The sequence below is a fragment of the Manacus candei genome, unplaced genomic scaffold, assembly GCF_025592945.1.
Source record: "Manacus candei isolate 608988 ecotype Guabito, Panama unplaced genomic scaffold, ASM2559294v1 h1tg000015l, whole genome shotgun sequence".
NCBI classification, from domain to species: Eukaryota; Metazoa; Chordata; class Aves; order Passeriformes; family Pipridae; genus Manacus; species Manacus candei.
The window spans coordinates 16,022,926-16,045,567 of NW_026138063.1; the positions used below are offsets into that span (position 1 = coordinate 16,022,926).

The 22,642-nt window shown below is 41.4% G+C and overlaps 1 protein-coding gene across 5 annotated transcripts in view; it reads left to right on the forward strand.

Moving 5' to 3' along the window:
• Window positions 1–10,920, forward strand: part of PID1 (phosphotyrosine interaction domain containing 1) — an 85,993-nt gene extending 75,073 nt beyond the window's left edge. For all 5 annotated transcript variants that reach the window (XM_051781959.1, XM_051781962.1, XM_051781961.1 and 2 more), the window contains exon 3: window positions 8,945–10,920. In XM_051781959.1, coding sequence (XP_051637919.1) covers window positions 8,945–9,421 — 477 coding nt within the window. In that variant the 3' untranslated portion in view covers window positions 9,422–10,920. The remainder of the gene's footprint in view (window positions 1–8,944) is intronic.
• Window positions 10,921–22,642: the final 11,722 nt, after the last annotated feature.

Here is a 22,642-nt window from a genome sequence, read left to right on the forward strand (position 1 = left end):
TTGTTCATTCAGTTATGTCTTGCACTACAACGTTTTTAAATCCCTGCTAGAATGAAATTGATTTCTTGAGTTTTAAATAGTGCAGTGTAAATCTTCCACTCACACCAGGACTTGAGTCTCTGACTGCAAGCTCACTGCAGTTTGCCAGTTCCATTTGATTTCATTTCAGATTCATCCCCGCAAGCCAAACCACAAAAAGAGCTTCCTGTCCAGTGGAGAATGAAATGCAAGATGCGATCCTTTTGTTGCTAACGGGAGGCTGCAGAGAGCAGAGCTGGCTCTTGCTGAGGTTGTGTTTGGGCTTGGTTAACCATTTTGGCAATGAGGCAGAGACTCCTGGTCACTGGATATAAGTTAGATGCTCTTAGGTCTGACTGAGGGCAGTTTATAAAAAGGCTTACTAAGCAGCAGCCTGATGTGATGAAAGGTGAAAAGCCTGGATCGTTGTGTTTCTCAGGGTTGTCTTTCTAAAGGAGAGGTTTGCTTGCTGCCTTATTTACCCCACACTGGCTATTTGGCCTGTGGACTCAGTGGGCTTTTTCTTGTTGGCTTTTGTTCCTCTCAGAGCTTATAAATTAAGCTGTCAAGGGTAACTTTTTGTCTTTCAGTACATTTATTTACTAAATCTTAAACTTGCCAAATGTAGATGTGTTTTCCCCTCTCCTTTGCAGGCAGTGGGATTGCTGTTGGTAATGAGGCTGATCACACAGGGTAAGGCAGACTCCACTCCTGTGGGCATGGCAGAGGTTTTTGTCTTCTGTTCCCCTCCCCAAGTGGCCTCAGTGGGAGGCCTGGCAGAGCTCTGCTCTGGAAGGATGAGAGGTTTATTTGGCCATGAAGAGGGGCTCTGGGATTTCTGTGTGATTGTGGGTGTCTCACTCAGAGCTGGGACAGGATCTCAGAGATGTGCCCTGTGCTTTGATGTCCGTTGTCTGCAGTCCCTGGGGTGTTTGTCCTGCATGGTGTCTGAGGAGTGAGGGGTTCTTCATGGGTCAGCTCTGCCCTCAAAAAAACACCAATGCCTGAGATGCTGCCCTGGCAGATGTGGGACTGGGCATTGGGACACCCACCCTGGGCCACAGTAACTCTCTTGCTGCCATGTTAAAGAGCTTTCCTAGAGGCTATCTCAGGAGCAGCAGCAGTGAAACTAGTAATGTGTCTTTCTTTTACTGGGAATGAGCATTTTTCAAGGAAAGGTATTTTCACAGTGCCCCAACTCTTCCTTCTCCTTCACCTGTTACAGCTACCTGGAAGCATGGAGGCTGTAAAACCTGAAAGGACAATGATGGGCTAAAAATAACTGGAGCTCTTGCGTCCTTCAAAGACATTTAGTTGGAGAATTATATCCAAAGTGATTATCACTTTACACCTTACTTGTGTGGTGAACCCTTCCAGGGAGGGAGCTAAGGCAGGATCTGCTGCACAGTCACAGCTGAGAACACATGGGAAAGTAAAGGCACCTGTGAAGGGCTGCTGTGAGGGTGGCGTGGGGACAGATGGACGGAGCAGTTGCTGCCCAGCGGTTGTTTTTCCTTAGGAGTTCTGAAGATGTAAAGAGTTGAATGCACATCTTGCTGAGCTTGTTTATTGTTTTTGGTTTTGAGGGGGAATTTTAGCATTGTTTTAAGACCTGGGTTCAGCTTTGTTCCCATTAAAGGAGTCAGATGCTGGCTGTTGACTTAACTGCTGAAGAGGTGCTAACGCTTCCAGCTTTTTCTGGAGCTACTCTTTGATTCCTTGGAATAAATCAGACCTCAACTACTGATCTTTTTTTCTCTCCCTCCTAATCCAGTGGGCAGCTGTCAGAGTTGATGGTTATTTTCCATTAAACATTCACCCAGTTCAGTCTGTTCTCCCTCTGAATTTTGTCTGAAAAATAAAACACTTTTTCACATATTTCTGTAAGCCACATTACTACATTTACTGAGTATTTCTGTGTGCTGAGGAGCTCTGCTGTTCCCACAAAGACCCTCGTGTTTGTGCTGTGAAGGCTTTGGCTGGACATGGGCGGTGTGGGTGAGGAAACAGTGACAGGCAAAGAGAAACTGTGCAGCCTTTTTTCTTAACTGAGTTATTTTTTTGGATCTTAAGCAAATGTTTCTTGAATGCAGTTCACGGTATTTGCTCAGTGATCCAATGGAATGTCTGGGATATTTTTGTTGTTTTTTTTTTTTCTCCAGGGCCAAAAAGCAGGTTTTGGCACTAAATCCCAAAGTTGCCAGTCTGGGGCTGAGTCACTGCACTTTAGGGTGAGGAGAGCTAAGCTGGTGCAGTGGCGTGGTGAGACAGGCACCCTGGCCAGCACAGAGTGCTCCTGCTGTGCCTAGAGCTGGATGTGTTAATTAATGATGTTGAAAATGACACTACAGCTAGATGTGGGTTTACTGAAATGAAAGCTGTGCCAGGACTTACCGAGCTGCTGGGCAGCATGCTGCAGGCCTGTCCCACTCGTATCCCAACTGTACTGTGGATAAAAAAAATCCAGTTTTAGCACTCAAATCTGTGTGACCCTCTGGTGAACCCTGCTTTGCCCCAACTACCCAGCACAGGAGGCACAGTGGGCTTTGGGCATTCTGTCATTGCAGGGAGGCCTGAGCACAGGTTTCCTGAGTAGCAGCTTCTTGCAGTGTTTTCCAGACCTCATGATGATGTGGAGATGAAGCTTGCTGTGTTCTGGCCTCAACAATACAGTGTGGAGTCTGGGTGAAGCTTGGACTTCCTCATCCTGCATCTGCTTTTGTATTACAAACCCAGAGAGTGTCTGCGTGCTTGTGTTCCAGCTGCAATCTATCATAAGACATGCACACATCCTCCCAAACTTGCTTTTGGCCACTCTTCTTCAAATCTCCTCTGTATTCCTCTTAAATACTTCTGTGAGTTTACTTAATCTTTAGACTGGTGGAATCACCATCCCTGGAGGTGTTTGGTCTTGGATCTGGTGCTGGGTGATGTGATTTAGTGGTTTAGGTGTTACAGTGGTAGTGCTGAGTGGAAAGTTGGACTGGATGATCTTAAAGGTCTCTTTCAACCTTGATGTTTCCATGATTCTGTGACGGTTTACTTGCTGACTTGTGCATCCTGACACAGACCCTTCCAGTCACTTCTTCATTGCCACATATCCTGAAGTTGCCACAGAAGAAATTCTGTTTTCAGAAAGAAAATATGTCATTAGCTCTGCTTGCCTCACCTTTAAGTGAGGAATATCTTGCTATCTCTATCAGATAGCCAGTTGCACCTAGACCAGATTTTGGGCTAAAGGGATGTTTACTTTAAAACACCGATGGACAAAAGAGACAGTGATCTATTACTAAGATTTGTACAAGATTCAAGATCCTCCAGGGCATCCTGTGGTGACTGCAAGTATGCAGAGTAATACCTCCTGGCTCAAGTTCAGAGCTCTATTTGTTTTATTTTTTTTCATTTTCTTTGTTAATTTTGTTGACAAAGAGCCGTCTTATTTGGTGTGGAAGAAATAATCATATTAAAGAAATAACTAAGGAGTTAATTTTGCATATGGTCTTTTGATCATAGTCTTGAATAGTGCGAGAGCCCGGAGTCCTGTGTGTGTACATGTTCCCATGCCAAGTTGCTGTGCCAAGAGAGCATCTGTCCTCGTGTAATACAGTAATTATGGATCTTTACAACTTGGATCTGCTTTCTTGGAGCAGTGATAGTCTATGGACTGGGAATAGGGAACAGAAGGAGGAAAGGTCATTCAGCTGCCTAACTTTAGTGAGGCTTGTGAGGTAGGAGCAGTATGGACATGTGGTCCATTGAGGAGTTGGATCTGAAGTCAGATAGACACAGGCAGGAGCTGTGACTTCTGAGAAATCATGCTGTGCTAGAAGTGTAAATGTCTGTGGCAGCTGCTATACTGGTGTTTTTGAAGCTGGTAAGTTCTCGAACACAGTTATTAAAAGATATTTTAACTATACGTTATTGGACTGAAGGGGCTGAAAGCAACAAGGTCAAAGTTCTCAGATACTTTTGTGTTTCCAGGATAGTGCATGAAATTATTCATCAATTATTCTTCATGCTCTTTGACATGAGGCATCTCTACATGTCAGATGGGTGTAGCTGTGTTAAAAAAAGGGCAAAGGCACAGTATTTTTCTGTTGAGGACTGTTTTGTCAGATACTGACACTGGTGTTGGCAAGTCTCTAGGGTGAAATAAGGAGCTCTTCAGAACATCTTGGCTTTTACTAAAGGTTTGAATGCTTGCAAGCATAGAAGTGCTGAAACCTCAAGTGTATTTTATGTCATGGTTGTTGACAGTGGCTTGTCAGTGAGTGAAGTTTGCCACAGGAAGGCTGGAAAGAATGTGGATAATTTTTAACATGCACAAGAAATTGTTGTGAGGTGTATCTTCCAGAAATTTGTGGGACAGAAGATACGACAGGAAATGCCTTTACTTCTTAAGGTTAACACAGTGGCATTGAACTGGCTTTTGCATTACTTTTCTCCCTTAGAATAGTGTCCAAGGCAAGTAAAGGCTGCAACAACTTGGTCATAATTTACTTGTTACAACCAACCCGTAGCTATTCTGCCTTGAACTGATGCTATAATCATAGAATCATTAAGGTTGGAAAAGACCTCCAAGATCACTGAGTCCAACCTTTGAACACTACCTTGTCAGTTAAACCATGGCATTAAGTGCCCCGACCAGTTGTTTCTTGCCATCACTCCCAGGGATGGTGATTCCACCACTTCCCTGGGCAGCCTGGTCCAATGCTTACCAACCCTAGAGGGGAGGGCCCACAGCTACTGGCCTTACTGTGTGTAGGATGACACTTGCTATAGGATATGCCATACTTTCACAAATAAGTCATTTTCCTGAACCAGTGTTTGCTGCCAAGTGACTTGCAGTGTTTCAGAGGAAGAAAAAGCATTATTCAGTCTTGGTGAACTTTGGCTGGTGGTCAGAGCTGTATTATCACAGATGCAGGTTTCAGCTTTCCCTGTGGCTTTGGCCTGTCTTTGACAATGATTACTCTCTAGTTAGTAAGGCTGTACAGTTGATTCTGTTTAGGCACTTTTCCAGTGTGTGTTTGCATGTGCAATAATAGCTGTAACAATAACAACAACAACAACAACAATAATAAGACTACTGCTACTACTAATGTCTTTTTGTGCCCTTCACGTGTGGTTCTTATGAGTATTAAAGATGAAACTCTGTTTTGGATTTTTTTTTTTTGTACTTCCCTGCTGGCTTCACACTGATAAGAGATCAACAATTTTAATGGAAAAGACCACCGCTGGGAATTTTTGCCTCAAAATAGTTTTCTTCTCCATCTGATAATGGGAAGAATCATCTGTTCTTTGACCTTTGATTGGCAGACTTGGAAATTGAAAAGCAAGATGGTTGTACTGTAATACCTTTACTCTAATGATGTGTGTGGTCAGTGGTTTCTGGGTGTTTAAACAAAGGTGGGTACACTGTGAGATGTGTTGAGGTAAGAGCTGAAATGCAGGGAGCACTGCTTGTGGAATAACTGTAACTGAGAGCTCATGGAGAAGTAACCTAAAAGTCCAACTTTTGCTGGTTTTAGTTCATACTGGTACTGTCCCTGCAATTATGCAAATGTTAATGTCTAAGTTAATAAATTGGACAGTTTCAGTAGGATTAATATTTAGTGGATAACATGTAGATGATACTTAATCATGGAGAAAACTTTCTTCTGAACAGGATACAGCTATTTCAGGGTCAAATACCTTTTTGTGGGTCAAATATTTGAGGTGTCTTGCCACCTCCTGTATCCCTGTTCTGTTTTTGTCAGATGCAATGAAATGTTAGACATCTGTATTCACTAAGAGCTTCAGTGATGCTACTCTTGTCAAATGCTTGTATCTCGACTAGGAAAAAAATAATCATTCGTTTAAAAAGAAACAAAAAATAACAGCAGTAGTAGGTGTAGATGTTTCTATGTAAGACACAGTACAGAAGAGACTCTAAAGCAGAGGCTTTGTTTATTCTCTCTCCTGTGAACTGCTTGTTGTAATGGCTAAGCACCTTATAAATATTTATGAATGTGTCCTCAAAGGAAAATCAAATTTATATAATGAAAATGCAAAGTGGTGTTAAAAGAAGTAACTTTCCAAAGGTTCCTATACAGTTACACTGTGATAAAACTGGAACAGTAAATCAGACTAGTATATCCCCTTTTTGTAAATGAACCATCATCCCATCCTCCTTATTAGTTACTTTTGCATTGGCTGCTTTCAGAGTAATTCAGTGCTTTTCTTCTTAAAATAAAAATACTTTACTTTAAGGAAATACATTATTTTTTGCAACTTCACCCTTAAGCAGGCCACACATGGATTGATGGCCAGCAGGGGTTTGCAGTTAGTGTCTGCAAAGGAACAGAGAAGAACATTAAATTCAGTTTATGCTGCTGTGTGACAACTTGCTCTGATCTTGCTCCTCAGCTGCTGGAGGTGTCACGAGCATCACTTGGGAGTTGCCTGTGCTCAGAAGCTGATGCTGTGTGCTGGGGTGGATTAGAGAATGTTGCTCAGCAGTGCTGACTGCCTGGGAAGGCCTGTAGTAATGCTGCCTAACTGGGATGGGGCTACCTTAGCTTTCCTCTCCTCTTCCAACCCTCATGCTGCTGCTCAGGGCAGCTCACATGCTGTCAGCAGCTTCCTCTTTAGGGCAAGCCAGTAATGGAACAATTCCCTGCATGGACTGCTGTGCACTCATGAGAGGTGCTTATTTCTGTGGGCTCCAGCTGACACTGGTCTTCTGTGAACAGTGACTGGGGGACAAAATGCTGCAGTGGTGGCAGCTCACTCCTGCAGCCAGGGGTTCAAGGCTGTCTTTGGGCAGTGACAAAGTGTATGAGCAAGAGGATATTTTTCTGTTTCTCAGAGTTTAAAGCCTTTGTGCAAATCTCTTTGAAGTCAGTGAAGGACTTGTGTTGTTGCAATGGGCTTTGAATTTGACCCCAAGTGTCAATTTACAGTATGTGTTTTGTTTTTTGTTAGTTGACTTGTGAATATGAAACAATGCTGAGCAAACCTTTGGAATATATTGAATTCACCATTCAAACACAATATATTGGAGAATATATTGAATGTGCAGATTTGCCCAATGATCTTGATCTGTTCAAAGCAATATGACTGTGGATATATGTTGAAATACCCTCCAGTATATTGCAGACACATTCCTCTTTGGTCCTGTGTGTGCTGTTTGTATGTGTTTAGTTGGCACTGTGAGCTCTGAGGTTTTCTTTTAAGTTATTCTACAGTACTTGAGGGAACTCAACTCTCATCACTAATAAAATAAAAAAAGGCAAACCACTGGTAGGTCTTGCCTTGTTAACTGTTCTAGCTGTTGTGTTTCCCACTGTTCAAAAAAAAAACCATAAAGCTTTATAAGATTTAGCATATTTCCTGTGCAAAGCATGAATATTTATAGTCAAAGAATAAGACTTCCCATTTTGAAATGTCAGTGCTATGAAATTGCTTTTTTGGCAGGCATGATTAAGCCACACAGATTTCCAATAAAGTTTTGTAAGCTTTTTCCTTAATTATAGCTTAATTTAGGTCTCTGAGTTTAACAAAACCTATGAAGCTTGCAGCAAAATATTTTTCTTGTGGAAAATTTTGTTTGCATGGATTACAAATCCTGTATTTCTTGTGGTTATGATTTTTTAAATGTGCTTAAATGTGAAAATTCCATATTTTTTTCTCTACATTTCTTAATGCATTTACAACAATAAAATAACTGATACTGTGTGCTTAATACAGAATTTTGAAGAAATTAGTTTGTAAAGTGTATGTGATTAATTTTTCGCTCCAAACACCTTGAGTAAAATGTACTGGAGGTTATAAGACATCAAGCAAGAGGCACAAGGTTCTGTCTCAGGCAGTTACTTCTGCAAGACACAAATAAGAAGCAATTTTGCTTTCATATAGTTGTTCTTAAATGCACCATTCTGACAACAGCGATAAATGGAATAATCTGCATAATTGTATTTGTGTGCCATTGACCTGTCTTTTCTAGAGAAAATCCCCTTTTCCCAGACCAAATAATCTCCCATTCAACTGTAAGTGAAAGGAATCCTTATTAGCAGCTGCACAGATTTAGGGGAATATTTCTGCACAGGCTTAACACAGAATTTTGATATGGACTTCTCAGTGAATTTGATATTTGGTGAACAAAATACAGTAAGGGCACTAAAACCACCTTGCTTTCCTGTGCTGTTTGGGATTTCATTTTCTCAAAAGAGCTAGACAGAAAAGCAGAGAGATGATATGATTAAACTAAGGTAGATCTATTACTAGATTTTTTTAACAGCATATTTTTTAAATTGATGTAATAAATGTCTCAGCCCTCTTTCAAAGATAGAGTTTTGAACAGCTTTGAGCTATTCCTGGCTTAATACTTAAGTAGAAACAGCAGAAACGGTGGAAAAACAGGATCATTTTGAAAAAAACCCACACATTCAAACTGTTTAAATCCTCTTCTGTGATCATGCTTTTCTGACCCCCTACAGCCTTGCATTATCAAACTGAGAATGTCTCCATCTCCCTAATAGTAATGTTCAAAATATGATGCAAATAAATCATCTGAATAAAGTAGGGAGGAAAAAACAACTACCTGGGGCCTGCTCCACCAACACTTGCACTTGCAAACATGAACTTAGAGGCAGTCAGGGGCTCTAAAGGTGGGCTTTCTGGGGGAGCTGACAAAAGTGAAATCCCTTGAAACTCAGACACTGGCCATTTTTAACTTCTGTGTTTGAATGGTGAATTCAGCATCTGGAAAGCAAATATTTGGAGAGCAGTTTGAAAACTGTTTTACTGAAAGTGAAGGGGAGTCAGGGGTGTTTTCAAGGGGAGGGGGGATGTTTTTATTTTCCAGTAAAGTTCCCTAGGATGGCAGAAAGTAACACCCAAGTCTGCCATCTGTGTTTTCACCTATCTTTGCTCTTCTTTGCAGGTTACATATTTGGGTAAGGTTTCCACAACAGGAATGCAATTTTTGTCAGGCTGCACAGAGAAACCAGTCATTGAATTATGGAAGAAGCACACGCTCACCAGGGAGGATGTTTACCCAGCTAATGCCCTTCTGGAAATTCGCCCTTTCCAAGTCTGGCTGCACCATCTGGACCTCAAAGGTGAGGCGACAGTCCACATGGATACCTTTCAGGTAGCACGTATAGCCTACTGCACTGCTGACCACAACATCAGCCCAAACATCTTTGCTTGGGTCTATCGGGAGATCAACGATGACTTGTCCTACCAGATGGACTGCCATGCTGTAGAGTGTGAGAGCAAGCTGGAGGCCAAGAAGCTGGCCCATGCCATGATGGAGGCCTTTAAGAAGACTTTTCACAGCATGAAAAGTGATGGCCGGATCCACAGGAACAGCTCGTCAGAGGAAGTGTCTCATGAATTTGAATCTGACGATGGCTGACTGGACTCATTCACGGTTCAGCAGAGGCAGAAACGGCTTAGGGAATGAGAGCTCATAGAAGAATAAGCAACAATTGAAACAGGGGAATGAAAGGACTGCCAAACGCTTGTCTGACCAGCTTTTTAAATCAAAAGAGCAATTTGGTACCTACAGATTACGCATCATTAAAGTAATCATGTTACATTGAAATCTGCTGCTGTTGTAAAAGTGAGGAAAAATATCTCTCCCCCGTCTCTCCCACCCACTCATTGCTGCCCCTTTCTCATCTCTGTAGTTCAGGTGCATACCATGAAGTACAGTCATTCCTGTTTTTCTTATAAGACTGGTCAGGTAATTTTATTAGTTGCTTCTTTGGCATTCCTAGCTGCAGGCTGATGCTGATGCACAAGAGCAAGTAGACCTGGAAAGCCCTAATGGTTCCCGAAGAATCTTTCTCCACAATGCATCACAAAAATCCTTTGACCGTACGTAGGCTAAGACAGCCATACATAGCCTTTTAGACTAATGGCCTGGCATTCTGCAGTTAATTCACATTTCACAGATAAAAATGAAAGATGCTTGTATGTACACATTATATCATATGCTATCCTTTATTTTATTCATTGTACCTATTTTCTTAATATACCTGCTGCCACATCTTTCACCCAACACCAGTAGTTGCAGTTTCAGACTGTGTACTGCAGGATACCAAAAAGGGGTGGGCAAAAATACTCCCCAATGGCTGGGGGTACAGCAAGTCAGCACTGCTATCTGTGCATTTTCCTACCCTGATGTGCTCCACAGGATGGGGGGCCCACTGGGAGTAGTTGAGGGACACTTGGGTCTGTCAGTGTTTGAACTGTGACTTCTCATCAACCTCAGGTCTGAAGTGCCACGAGCACGGGAGCCACGAGTCCGTGTTACCGGACATTGCTGGTCAAGTGGCCCTGCTGGGATGGAGCTGGCAGTGTCTCATCACACAGCCAGGGCTGTGTTACTGTAAAGATCAAAGGAAATGGTCCCTTAGGAGCCAGGTTTGAACATCTGTTCTGGTTGAGAACCTCATGTTAAGATTCCCGTATCTTTCCTTGTTCGCAGATATGCAGTCATGCCTTTCTTAAATGCAGATGTTTAATAAAACTCAAATAAAAGGAAAAACTTGTTTCACTTGATATTTTTTAAGGCTGAGAGCAGATCAATAGTTTGCAGGTAACTCTGCTCCTTTGTACGACTTTGTTTGTAATTATGGTAATGTTAGGGGCACTAGGGCACCTTACAGAAGCCTTAAAAGAAAGCTAATCCAAGCAGATAGCTCTGTGTCTGTGTTTTGTGCATCTACGTGTTTGTATGTGAGAGTGTTTGTGCTAGTCCAGTAGTAAAGCATGTACATTGTGCATGGAGATATATTGAGGAGGGCCCACACCTCTTGAAAATATGCTTGTTGCTTTATAATGTATGTAAACTGTTCTCCAGCATAAATGCATTCATACTTTAATAAAAAAAAAAAGTTTTGAGTTAAACTCTTTTAGTTTTAAGCTGTCTTTCCAGTGTAATCTCTGTGGTTTTATGTGTGTGGGGTTTGTATTCATTTTGTTTAGTGGAATGAAAATGTTAATTTATTTCCATTTAAGTATTACATCAGTATTCATGAGAATTACCATTAGCATTCTAAAATTATTTTCTTTTAAATATTTAGGTTAATTATTGCTGTAAGGTTTTGTTTTGGGGTTTGAGTGTTTTTGTTTGGCTTTTTTGTGTGTTTTTTGTTCTGTGTTTTTTTTTTTTTTTTTTTACTTTGTTGAGGGTGGACATGATCTATAATTTTTGTTTATTAGGATGATGCAGTGATACCACCCCCTCCCACCACCTGACTAGTTGAAATGAGCTCTGCTGAGTGGGAGCAGTCACCTGCTGGGGTGGGTTAAGCAAGGAATACCTTTGTTGACAGTTTTGGTTTTGTCTTTTCTCATACATGACAGTCTACATTTCTGTTTTACAGATGTACTGATTTACAGTGGGTTGGGGAGTGCTCAGAAAGGATATTTGATATTGTGGTGTCTGCAATAATTCCTCATCAATTGGAGGCTATGGATTACATGAGAATTTTGTATGATAAAAATAAAATATGAAGGAGAACATTCTAGTCCTTTTTATTGGAAAGTCAGACCCTTTGAAACATGAACCAGCTATTTTCTAAGGGTTCAAACATGCAAGGGAATATGAGGGAATGTGAACTGCAGTTTGTCTTAGAAAACATGAGATTTGAAAAATAATCAGTATCATGAGTTTGGATCCTTAGATAATATGGAATTCATGCCAAATCTCTCTGCATTATCAATACCAAATGTGTGATGCCATTTGCATGAAGGAGAAAAGCTTTCAGTCCTGAATTGCAAGCATAGCAGTTATCGCTGATTATCGGTTGCCAGTAGATACTGGAATGAAACATCAAGTTAAACTTTTCCTTCAATTAATCTGTTGGAAAAGAAAAATCATGAAGTTTCCATCAGAAGTCACTTCCAGTTGGCTAGAGGCTTTTCTGTTCAACTACAAAGAGCCCAGTTTTGGATCTCACTGCATCCCGCTGTGGGTTGATGAGTTCCTTCAGTGTCAGCCAGGAAAACATGTAAAGGATTTCTTTTCCTCTTCTGCTTGTAGGGAAGAGTGGAAAAGTTTTGAATATCTAAGTGTGTTATTAGAAGTGTGAAAAATGTAGGGAGCATTTTGATCTTTACACCTTGACATCCCTATGTAACGTCACTGGGGTTATGTCAAAGTGATTTTCATAATTTTTCTAACTACCTTAAGAAAGAGAAAGTAAGTGTTACTCCATATAGAGTAAGTTTGTTCAGTTTTCAATCTCTGAAATCTGAATTTCCTTTGTACCTACCAAATCTTCTCTGGAACTGTGAGTATATGGTTGCTCAGGAACAGTTTTGCTATGGGGAGGGCAACACTGCACTGGCAAGCACAGATTGCATGAGAATTGCTTAGATGTGCGTGGGGTTTTAGCCCACGGGGATGGAGAAAGGCAGAGACTCATGTCTTTCATGTTTTAAACTCAAAAGCCCCTAAGAACAGCTGAATGTTTTGTTAAAAAAAAAAAAAGGGAAAAGAAAAAGAAACAACCCAAAACACAACCAAACAAAAGAACCCCTCTGCAGCTGGTTTCACTCCCTAGCTTTCCAGTAGTGAGTGACTTCATTTTTACATGAAAAAGGGTTTTGCCAATTAATTGCTTTTAATTTTCCTAAAACCTACAAATAAATAGCATGTGACTGAGATAAAGAGGCAATCCCATATCAGTCTCTTAGAAAACTTTACATATATATGTTATTCTTGCAAGTTTTGAGACTTCAATATCAGTGAATTCACATTTAATTTTATTTGAATTGTAAGGTTCTCTGTTTGTCTGTATACACATATATATGTACACATGTACACACACACAGATCTTGAAACATGTTACTTGTTAAATATTTTCTGTCTGATGGACATATGTAACAGTAGGCATATATGTGAAGGCCATCTTGCATGTTAGTCCTGATATAAATGGTTTACTTAATAAAAATTTTTTTGTTAGTGGGAAGCAAATTAACTTGTCTATCTACATGCAAAATTTGATGTACTGTATGCATTATTTACCATTTACCACTAGAGCTCTCCCTTCCATGCCCAATTAGCTGCTGTAAGAATGATGTATGATTGGGCTCAGTTTTCCCTGTGGCAGTGAATTATTAATTTGTGTGTAATTGGGAAGTGGTATCTTGAATGTCTGATTGTTATCCTGTAGACTGGAGTGTCCAGTCTGCCAAGAGTTTACAGTAAGAGAACATATCCTTTCCTGACAATAGGGGCACTCATTATACCTTTTTCCTAATGTAATTTTAAACAGATACAGGGGATTTTTAAAAGCTCCTTTTTTGTTTAATTCCATTGAAATGCTTCCTCTCGTTCATTGTACCATTGATCATCTTTGGCTGGGGAAAATAGGTGTTGTCCCTCCCCCTCCCAGGGCCCAGACACTTGTGCCCCTGTGGCTGCACCCACAGGACGTCTGTGTGCCTGTGTCAGGGGCATGGCGTGATGCTTGCAGGATGCTGGGCTGGGATGGAGGAGTTGCTGATACCTGTGGGAGAGTGTAAGACAGTTGGATTCAGCTGTTGGTTTGGATTTTTATAGCTAAGTTGTACAGGCTAAGCTTGAAGTTTGGGAAGACCTCTCTTGTGTGGCAGTAATTCATTGTAAGTGCCATGAGAATTTCTTCAGTTAGGATTGCAATTAATTTTGGTGAGGGCTGTTAAAGAAGATACAATAATTCGTTGAAAATAGTTGTGTGTTTGGAGAGATGTTATCCTGTCTGCTGCAGTGCCTTCCTTGAAAAAGGGTTGTGAAATATGTTGGAAGCACAGATGTGATGCACGTGCTGAGTCTGTCCTGCAAATGGGTGAATGCTGCAGGCTGGTAGAGCTGTGGGGAGGGGTGGGAGGACACAGCAAGGCCCCAGCCAACAGGGACATGTGTGTCTACAGGATAATGGAGATGGCCAGGCTGAGATTTTTGGTATCTGAGCATGAACTGGAGACGTGAAAAATGGGGAGTAGTTCATCTTTCTCTGAAAGGCTTCCCCAGACTGAACAGTTCAGGGAAGATTGAGGAGTGAGGATAAGCTGTTGGAGAGCTTTTTCAGTTTAGTTCAGCAGAGATCCCTGGCACAGTTGTGTTCTAAGAAAGTCTTCTCTGGAATGTGATGTGCTCAGCTCCCACAACTTCACAGCAGCAGAGGGTTGCTGCCTTCATGTGGGACGTGCCAGCAGCAAGGTGCTTGATGGGCTCCTCGGGTGGCACCAACTCTATCCGTTCTCCTTTTCCATCAGATGGTTGATTTCCTTTGCTGAAAGAGAAGCTTCAAATCCTGCATCTCAGCAAGAAATTAGCATTGCTGCAAGTTCTTTTCAGAAAGACTGGAAGCAGAAGATCAGGTTGCTAATGCACAATTGAGGAAGTGTTAAAAATGCTCAAAGTAACAATCTCTATCTACTGAGCAGCCTTTGGGAATGCATTTGAAGATAATCTTCACACTGTGCTGACGGCATGGGAGCATTTTAGAAATAGGTCCTGTAGGCAGTGGGTGTGATTTCCAGTTATTGCTAGAAAGATGGGAGCAGGGTGTTTGTTTTGGTTTCTTTAATGTCTCTGGTGGAAGGTGTACGTGAAAAGGCTGTTAATGTTTTCTCATGAGGAGAAAACTGCTCACAGTGACTCGTGCTTACCTTGGCAAGGTGAAAACACCTGTTGAAAATATGCCATTAGAGATAGTTCAGCTTTGATGGCAAAGGAGTGACTCTTAGTTACTGTACACGTTGCATGGTGCAGAATCAGTGTGTCCCTTTACTAGGGGGCTGTTACTGTGCAGACTGCAGCATCTCTCCTGATTTCTCAATCAGAATGGGAAGATAGTGCTAGGTGATAACTTTTATCTATTGTGTTTGATTTGCATTGTGCTTTACATTCTCTGTTATTTTCCTGTAAATTGTATTGCTCTTGGAAAGAGAGGAAACATTATTATCCTATGAATAATGCATCATGTCACTGGTATGTTTTTTGATGGGAAGTATAGATTTTCTGAGAACGATGGACAGGAGTGGATTTCATTCTTAGAAAGTAAATTGTAATTTTATACAGTTGATATGGGTCATGTGCATGTGAAAAATTAGTTATTTCTATTTCAGGTTAGTTATCTCAAATTAGATACCTCTCATTTAGAGAGTAGAAATAGTTTTAGGCATAATTACTGAGGATATAATTAATCAAGGTTTTCTTGCACAGTTGGGTTAAATTGTTGTGGCTGAGTGCTCAGTACCATGCCGGTGCTCCCTGGCTCAGTCTCATCTTTAATGGATTCCAGATCTAGTGGTTTCAAGTAACAGCAGCTTTTCCAGATCCCAAGACAATAATGAAATACGCAGAGGAACTTCAAAGGAAACTCCTCTAGAAAGGAAAAATGAGGTTAAATGATGATAGTCAACTGTGGGATATTTTTGTATTCGTAAAATATGTCAGACTTATTCCAGTGCAGAAACAGGTGAAATCTGAAACTGTGCTTGACTAATAGCCCATGCTTCACATCTACCCAGGCTCCCCTAACTGGTTTAGGACCTGATTCTCTCTGGGGCTTTCAGGTACATTTCTTTGTGTCTTTTTCAGTCGGCTCTGGCCACACAAAGAAAAGGCATTTGTGCCTCCCTTCCCTGTTTCTAATAGTCTTTGCTATTCAGTAGCAAAGGAGTAGCCTGGGATGAGCTGGACACAGGTCTGCTTTGAGAGGAGCTGTGGAATCCCTACACCCACTCCTCTGACCCAACTCGGCCACCCTGCTCTGCCTGTCCCTGGTGTCCCTATGAAGAGGTCACTGTCACTTCCAATGAGCTCTGCTCTTCTCCCTGGGCCATTGCAGTGTCTTCTGCAGGTAGTGTGCTCCGATTAATTTTGTGTGACCTGTCAGAAAAATACATTATTCCCTGCCAGGGCTGTAGAAGTGTATATATGGTAATGCATTGGGCTGTGCTGAGTAGAGAGGGAAAGGCTCCTTCCTTCAGTTTGCAGAAGTTTAAACAACAATAATTGCCCAGTGTTTACTAATTGACTCATTACAGATCTCTGCTGGTGTACCTCTAGTCTTTACTGTCTCAGGTCATTGATGTCTTGATGTCAGGATGATGAGACTGGTGGGCATGGAACAGGTGGTCCTGGTTGGCTCACGTGTCTCTGGGGCATCAGTCACCAGTGGGCACATGGGAAGACACAGGGGCAGCCCTGTCCTCGCTGGCTGTGGGCTGCTCTCAGCTTGGCCAAGCCCTGGGCTGGCTGACAGCACCTCATCTGTTTGCAGGACGAAGTGATGCCGAGTTGTGCTGAGCTTTCCTAAGGCAGCACAGTCTCATGCAGCAGGTCACAGCATTCCCTGTGCCTTACTTACAGAAATCCTAATTTATGCCATTAGAAAGGTTAAGAAAGAAGAGTTTCAGCACAGTTTGCCTTTTGCCTGCATGCTGCAGTGGGTCTCAGCTAATTCAGCAGCAGTGGTTTGTTCTGCTTGAAATCCTGGAGAATGGCTCCTCTCCTGAGGTATTTCTTCTGACTTAATTGCCAAGTTATAGTGAAATACGAGGTTCGTTGTTGTCTGCTGGAGCACTGGGGATTCTGTTTTGTTGGCACATTTTTCATGACCTCGTGTCAGCAGCATAACTAGGCTATGAGATAATTTGTATGCTTTAGATGAGCAGCTGTGTGCATCTTAGCTGGAGAGAGAAATAAGTGTGATCAATTCAGTGGAGTTAATCAGGTAAAACAGAGAATTAACTCTAATCTTGCGGATTAAGTGATGTCAGACCATGCAAGATGTATGTAAATTTCATGCAGGTGGAAATCAAAATGGTCTGAAGTGGTATATACCCTGATTTAATAGAAAGGAGAGAAACAATAGCTGCAAGCATGGAAAAAAAATCTACAACCATTCAGTAGCTGAAAAGGGTGGTGTTGTATCCTTTTTTGCCTGTGATGCTTCGATTCAGCAATAGCTTTCCACTAATTTCCAATTTAAATTTTGTGATCATAAGGAAGGAGGATGCTCGTCCTTCTGCTGTTGCAGGTGCCACACAGTTACCACAGGGTTTTGGAAGCTATTGAATTTACTGACATTTTGTTGGCAACAGGGCTGAGGATTAGGAAAACCAGAAGCAGCAGACTTGCCATGCTGTCTGGTAATCCTTAAACTGCATCTCCTGTGGCAAATGTGTGAATTGCTTCAAGGAACAATGGAGGACAGATTCTGCACTGGCTTTTGCCCTGCAGAAGCCTCTCTGCATGGCAGGTAACTGATGCTTTGGCATTAGACCTGGACTCTGAAATATTACCCTGAAGAGAGAATTGTTAGACATTAGCTCTGTCCCGGTAATCAAAGCATTTTTCTTATGTATTTCTGATAAAACTAAATGATTGTAGTTTTAGTGTGTAATATTTAGGTAGAGAAGTCTGGTCTTATCTGTTTTCTGGAAAACTGGAAATTACCTTGAGAAAAAAAAGATTTAGGGCTATTTATCATTTGTAATTAGGAAGAACAGCAAAAGCGTGCTATTAAACCTGCTTTTATTGAGTTTTATTGAATTACAGCGTGTCATCCTGGGCATCCATGACAGCTCACACAGTTTGGGTGCTTCTGTGGAGGAGAGTGAAAAATACAAGCAAAAAAGCTGCTCTAGTTTATTATAACAATGTAATTATTGTAGCTAATAGTGTATGATGAGATGTTACCTCACCAGGTCTTTCTGCCTTGTGCTCCCAGAGGAGAGAAACATAGTGGGGGAGGCCAGCTCCCTGTCCACCCACCAGAGGTGATGAGATAGGAGATGGCTCCACTGTCAAATCTAAGCCATAGATTTGACAAATCATCATAAATGGCTTGGTTGAAGAAACCTTAAATATCATCTCATTGCAACCTGCCTGCCTTGGGCAGGGATGCCACCCACTAGACCAGGTTGCTCAGGGCCCCATCCAACCTGGCCTTGAACACTTCCAAGGCTGGCACATCCACAGCTTCTCTGGGCAACCTGTACCAGGGCCTCCACCACCCTCACAGTAAAGAATTTCTTTCTAACATCTAATCTAAGTCTCTCCTCTTTTAGATAAAACCATTCCCCCTTGTCCTATCGCTATCTACATGTGTAAAAAGTTTCTCTCCTTGTTTTTCATCAGCTCTCTTTAAGTACTGGGAGGCTGCAGTGAGGTCTTCCAAGAGCCTTCCCCAGGCTCATTACCTTGAGGAAATGGAGAGTGGTCATTGCATTAGCATGTTGTTATGTACTTGAAAATTTACATGGGATCGTCACATCATGAATGTTTTTAAACCAAGTAGAGATTGCAAGATTGTGTCCAACAGAGTAATAAATGAACATGTGGTAATAGAGAGCACATCTCAGGGGAAAACCAGCAGAAATTAAAGGCTCCATTCCTCAAAAATATCACTGCCCAGTTCTTGTTTGTTGGTACCTGTTTCTAAATTCAAGGAGGCCCACTGTGAAGTGTTCAGATAGAAAATCTCATGATGCAAGCAAAAGAAAAGGAGTTTAATGACTGCTGCATGTTCTACATTCCATAATTTTATCGGTAGGCTCTCAGACTTCCAGAAATTCCTCTGAAATTGGCAGCCCAGACTTAATATCTTCTTCCATTTTGCCATCACATGCAATTTTAGTTCTCAAGTGACTCCAATTTTAAACTCCCAGTGATTTAAACAGCTACATTGTGCAAAGGCTGCATTGAGGACATGCTTTTGTAATCAAGCAGCCGAACTCTAAATTTTATGGTGTGATGGTTACTGTGCCCCATTCAAACTATGCCCCATTACACAGAAGTGCATTCCTTTGATTTTACCAAAGAGACCATAAATATGACAAAAAGCATAGCTGGAAAACATGATTTCATGCCTGGATTTTTCAGCTACTGCAAAGAATAAATGAAGTGGTCTCTGAAAGAGGCATATCTTTGCAGCGAATTATGCTTGTATCATTTGAATGGCTAGCAGAGCTCATCAGTGAGATTACCAGAAAATACATGCCTGCTACAACATTTAGAGAAACAGGGAACTCAGATTTCAAATTGAAATAATAAGAATATAACTTATTTCATAAGTTTGATACAGTAGAGACTCAGGGTGTGGGGGGAAGAGATATATTCTCTTGATATAAGAATGTAAAAGATGTTCCATAAATGCATAAATAAAATTAATTGTCAGCAATCACATGCTTGGCAAACTATAAGGCTCATTTGCCTTAAAATTTCTTATTGTATCCTTTCCCTTTGCCCCCAAAGTGATGTAATGTTTTCATCTCTGAAAACCTGGTTTTGAGAAAGATTTGGCTCCAAAATGGAAATCTGCTTTTGATTCAACATTAGAACCTAGTAGACAGCCCCATTTATTTGATCACTGCAGCCTTTCTTCAAAAATGTCCCAGAGTGTGTTGCCAACTGTGACTGGCAGTATATAGCCTGTGTGGTTTCTGTCGGTAATACTAAAGCTTAACCAGGTTCTACCATTAGTTCACCACCAACTTGAAATACCTGAATAAATGCAGTCAAAATTTCAAAATAAAATTGAATAGCTATACTATCTGGCATTACTGAAGGAAAAAATAAAACAGCATGCACAGGTACAATAATTGAGAATTTAATTTGGGTGATTAAGTTTAATACATAATAAAATTTTATAGTAAACATTTTAAATGCTCCTAAAAATATGGAGGCTTATTTGTTCAACGTTTTATAGAAAGGTAGTTATTACAAACAGTTCTATTGGGTAATTTTGTGCTGTGAGTTTTTTATGTAAAGTACTGACTTAAGTGAAAGTACAAGTGCAAGCCCATGGGCAAGTGGTTTTAGCTGGCATTGGATTAGATCCTGTGGGACAAAGGGCAGGCTTCATGCCAGCTTTAAAAATATAATTGCTCGCTTGCAAACCTCAAATCAAGTATTTTTCTCTGCCGACATATTTGCTTTTAATTTTCAAAAAATAGATATTACTTTCCCTTTCCTCCCTCCCCTTCCCACCTTCATCTTACCTGGTGCTTCCTTGCTTGGTGGACCTGGTGGCCAGGCATGTTCCAACAGCATTTGCTACAGCCAAAGGCAGAACAGTACTGAGCTGGCTCCTGCCCATGTCCCACCAGCCTGCTGTCCTTGGGAGTGCCAGCAATCACCAGTCCTCCCCATGCCACTGCGCTGTCTTGCTCAGGGCAGGGTGGATGCCTTCGGTGACAGAGAGACAAGAGATGGAGAGATGAGCCCTGTCTGAGGTTGCTGTCAGATGGACTGGTGGGTCTGCAGAGCAACAGGGTTAAAGGCTCCTTGCAGCTCTCCGTCCCTGCTTCCTTCTCACAACATCTTTGGATGGGCTGGTGGCCATGCAGGTATCAAGGGACATTTGCAAAGGAGATCAGAAGAAAGGTTTGATTTTGTTAGTCCCACCTCTGATTTTCAGGGCTCAGGTTGATAGCCCACGGACCCCAGTGAAAGCCTGTGAAAAAATGGTCTTCAAGGCACTGGATTTTGGATGTTTCCAGAGATAAGGTAATGACAATAATGCTGGGCTGAAGATTAATGCCTTTCAAAATGTTGAGATAGTAATAGTGATTTCCTGAGTTGTTTCCGTGTTAACCACAGCTTCAAGGCTCCATGTGTTGTGCTTCACCGTCAACTCACTCCAGTGAATCAGAAATGCTTGTCTGGAAGCAGCTTAGGGGTGCCAGGCATGGGCAGAATGATGCCAGGAGAAAACCCAAGGCAAATTGTGCAATTCTACATTTATGTGAGTATACAGCCAAAAATTCTTGTGTTCACTTCAAGGATAGGAAATACTTTTTTTTTTTTCTCAGATGTAAATGTAAGAAGACACAGTAAAATGTAATATGAGTCTCTTCAGTAACTGGGTATTACCCAGGCAGAGCGATGCTCCATTTTGTGCATTGTTGGATCTTTGGAAGTGGCTTGTGCTCCAAGGAAATCTGAATGTTTACATCTTTTTAAACCTACCTACCTCATTAGGGCCATTTGATGTTCTTATTTTCCTATGTCTAATTTATATGTGAACCCTATTAAACTATTGAATGCTAAGATAACATGTGGCAAAGAGTTAATAGGTTATGCACATGCTGTGCAACTTTTTTTAAAATCAGTAGTAAATCTTTAAAACTGTTAAAATCTGTTTGCTCCCCCATGAAGAATTCTTCACTCTAATACAGTGATAATGGGTAAAATCACCCCATTCTTTCTTGTTCTGACAGTATTTATGCAGCTGAATATATCTCCCTGTGGTTGTGTCTACCCCAAATGGAAAACTTAGCATATCATGGCTGATTTTTATTTCCTTCCTGTTGGTTTCCAAGTTCTGCTATGTACTGTCTGTAATAGAGAGCAGTCACTCAATGAGTTGAAATAAAACTGTCAATACTTCTCTTAGAATGGTGCTTGAATTTTGGGCAGATCCTCTACCTTGGTACCAGAGAGACTACAGACTTGCACCAGTAGAAACACTGAAAATCATCCAGAGCATTTGAAAACCTGGTGGTTTGTTAGCAGTTTCTCATGCTCGAAGAGCATCAATACAAGAAATATGGCTTCAAGCACCTGGACACTGATGGGCAACATGTTTTGGGGCAAGACTGGTTCCTGAGGCTGGCTTAGAAAAGATTCCTCATGCCACTGTCCCTATCATCTCCTCAGAGAAAGAAACAGTCCTGCTCACCTTTTTTTGACCATCTTTCCACAGGTATTGGGTTTAGGCCTTCTACTTCCTGCTGAATCAGCAACCCAAGACCATACGAGAACAGGAAATTCTGGCAGGGCTTTGCTGTACAAGGGTCATTGTTTGGAGGTATATCAATACAGGGCAATCAGCTCTCACAGGTGTAAGTATATACAGCTGGGAATTGGGGCTGAAGGAAAGAGTGTGGTGTCAAGAGAAGAGGAACCTTTTCTGCCAAGGTGGGCACAACCTTTCCTAGCACTTTATCTGCACCTCGTAACTTAAAAGACGAGTGTCAGCAATGGTCTAAATAAATCTGTGTAACACACACCATAGAAACGTGCCAGAATGCTCAGCCAGAAAGAGTTCTTGTATTTAAACTGTTTGAAGCTTCCCTGGGGGTGTCATTTAATGGTGACAACACATCTGTAGTATCTGTGTACTGTTCAGGGGAGTGCTGCATATAGTGCTGTTCTTATGAATATTTAAAAAAACCCCAAAGCACAAAAATTTCAACATAGTCTCCCAAACAGTTTACAAGCCTCTGACTTTAGCAAAACACAGGAATCAATCCTGAAAACTGTAAAATAGTAAAAAAATCTGCTTGGCACAGGTCTATTTAGAGAAGGAAATGAAAGCACTCTAATTTTTAGGACAGTGAAGAATATGGGGGGAAAAAATTAGGGCCATTGAAAGCTGTGGGAGATTAGCACTTCTGAGAAGCAGCTGGTTTATTACAGTTAGGGTTATTACATTAATATTCAGCCCTAAGGCCTACATTTTGTCAGCCTGTAAATAAATCATGTCTGTTGAAAATGCTTTTGCCCAGCAACGGGAGGGTGTCTGGGCACGGAGCTGGTGAACAGCACCCAGCAAAGCCACTGAGGGGCAATGGCCTTACACTCACACCAGAAACCCACCATGGGGTTTTCAAATAGCTCTTC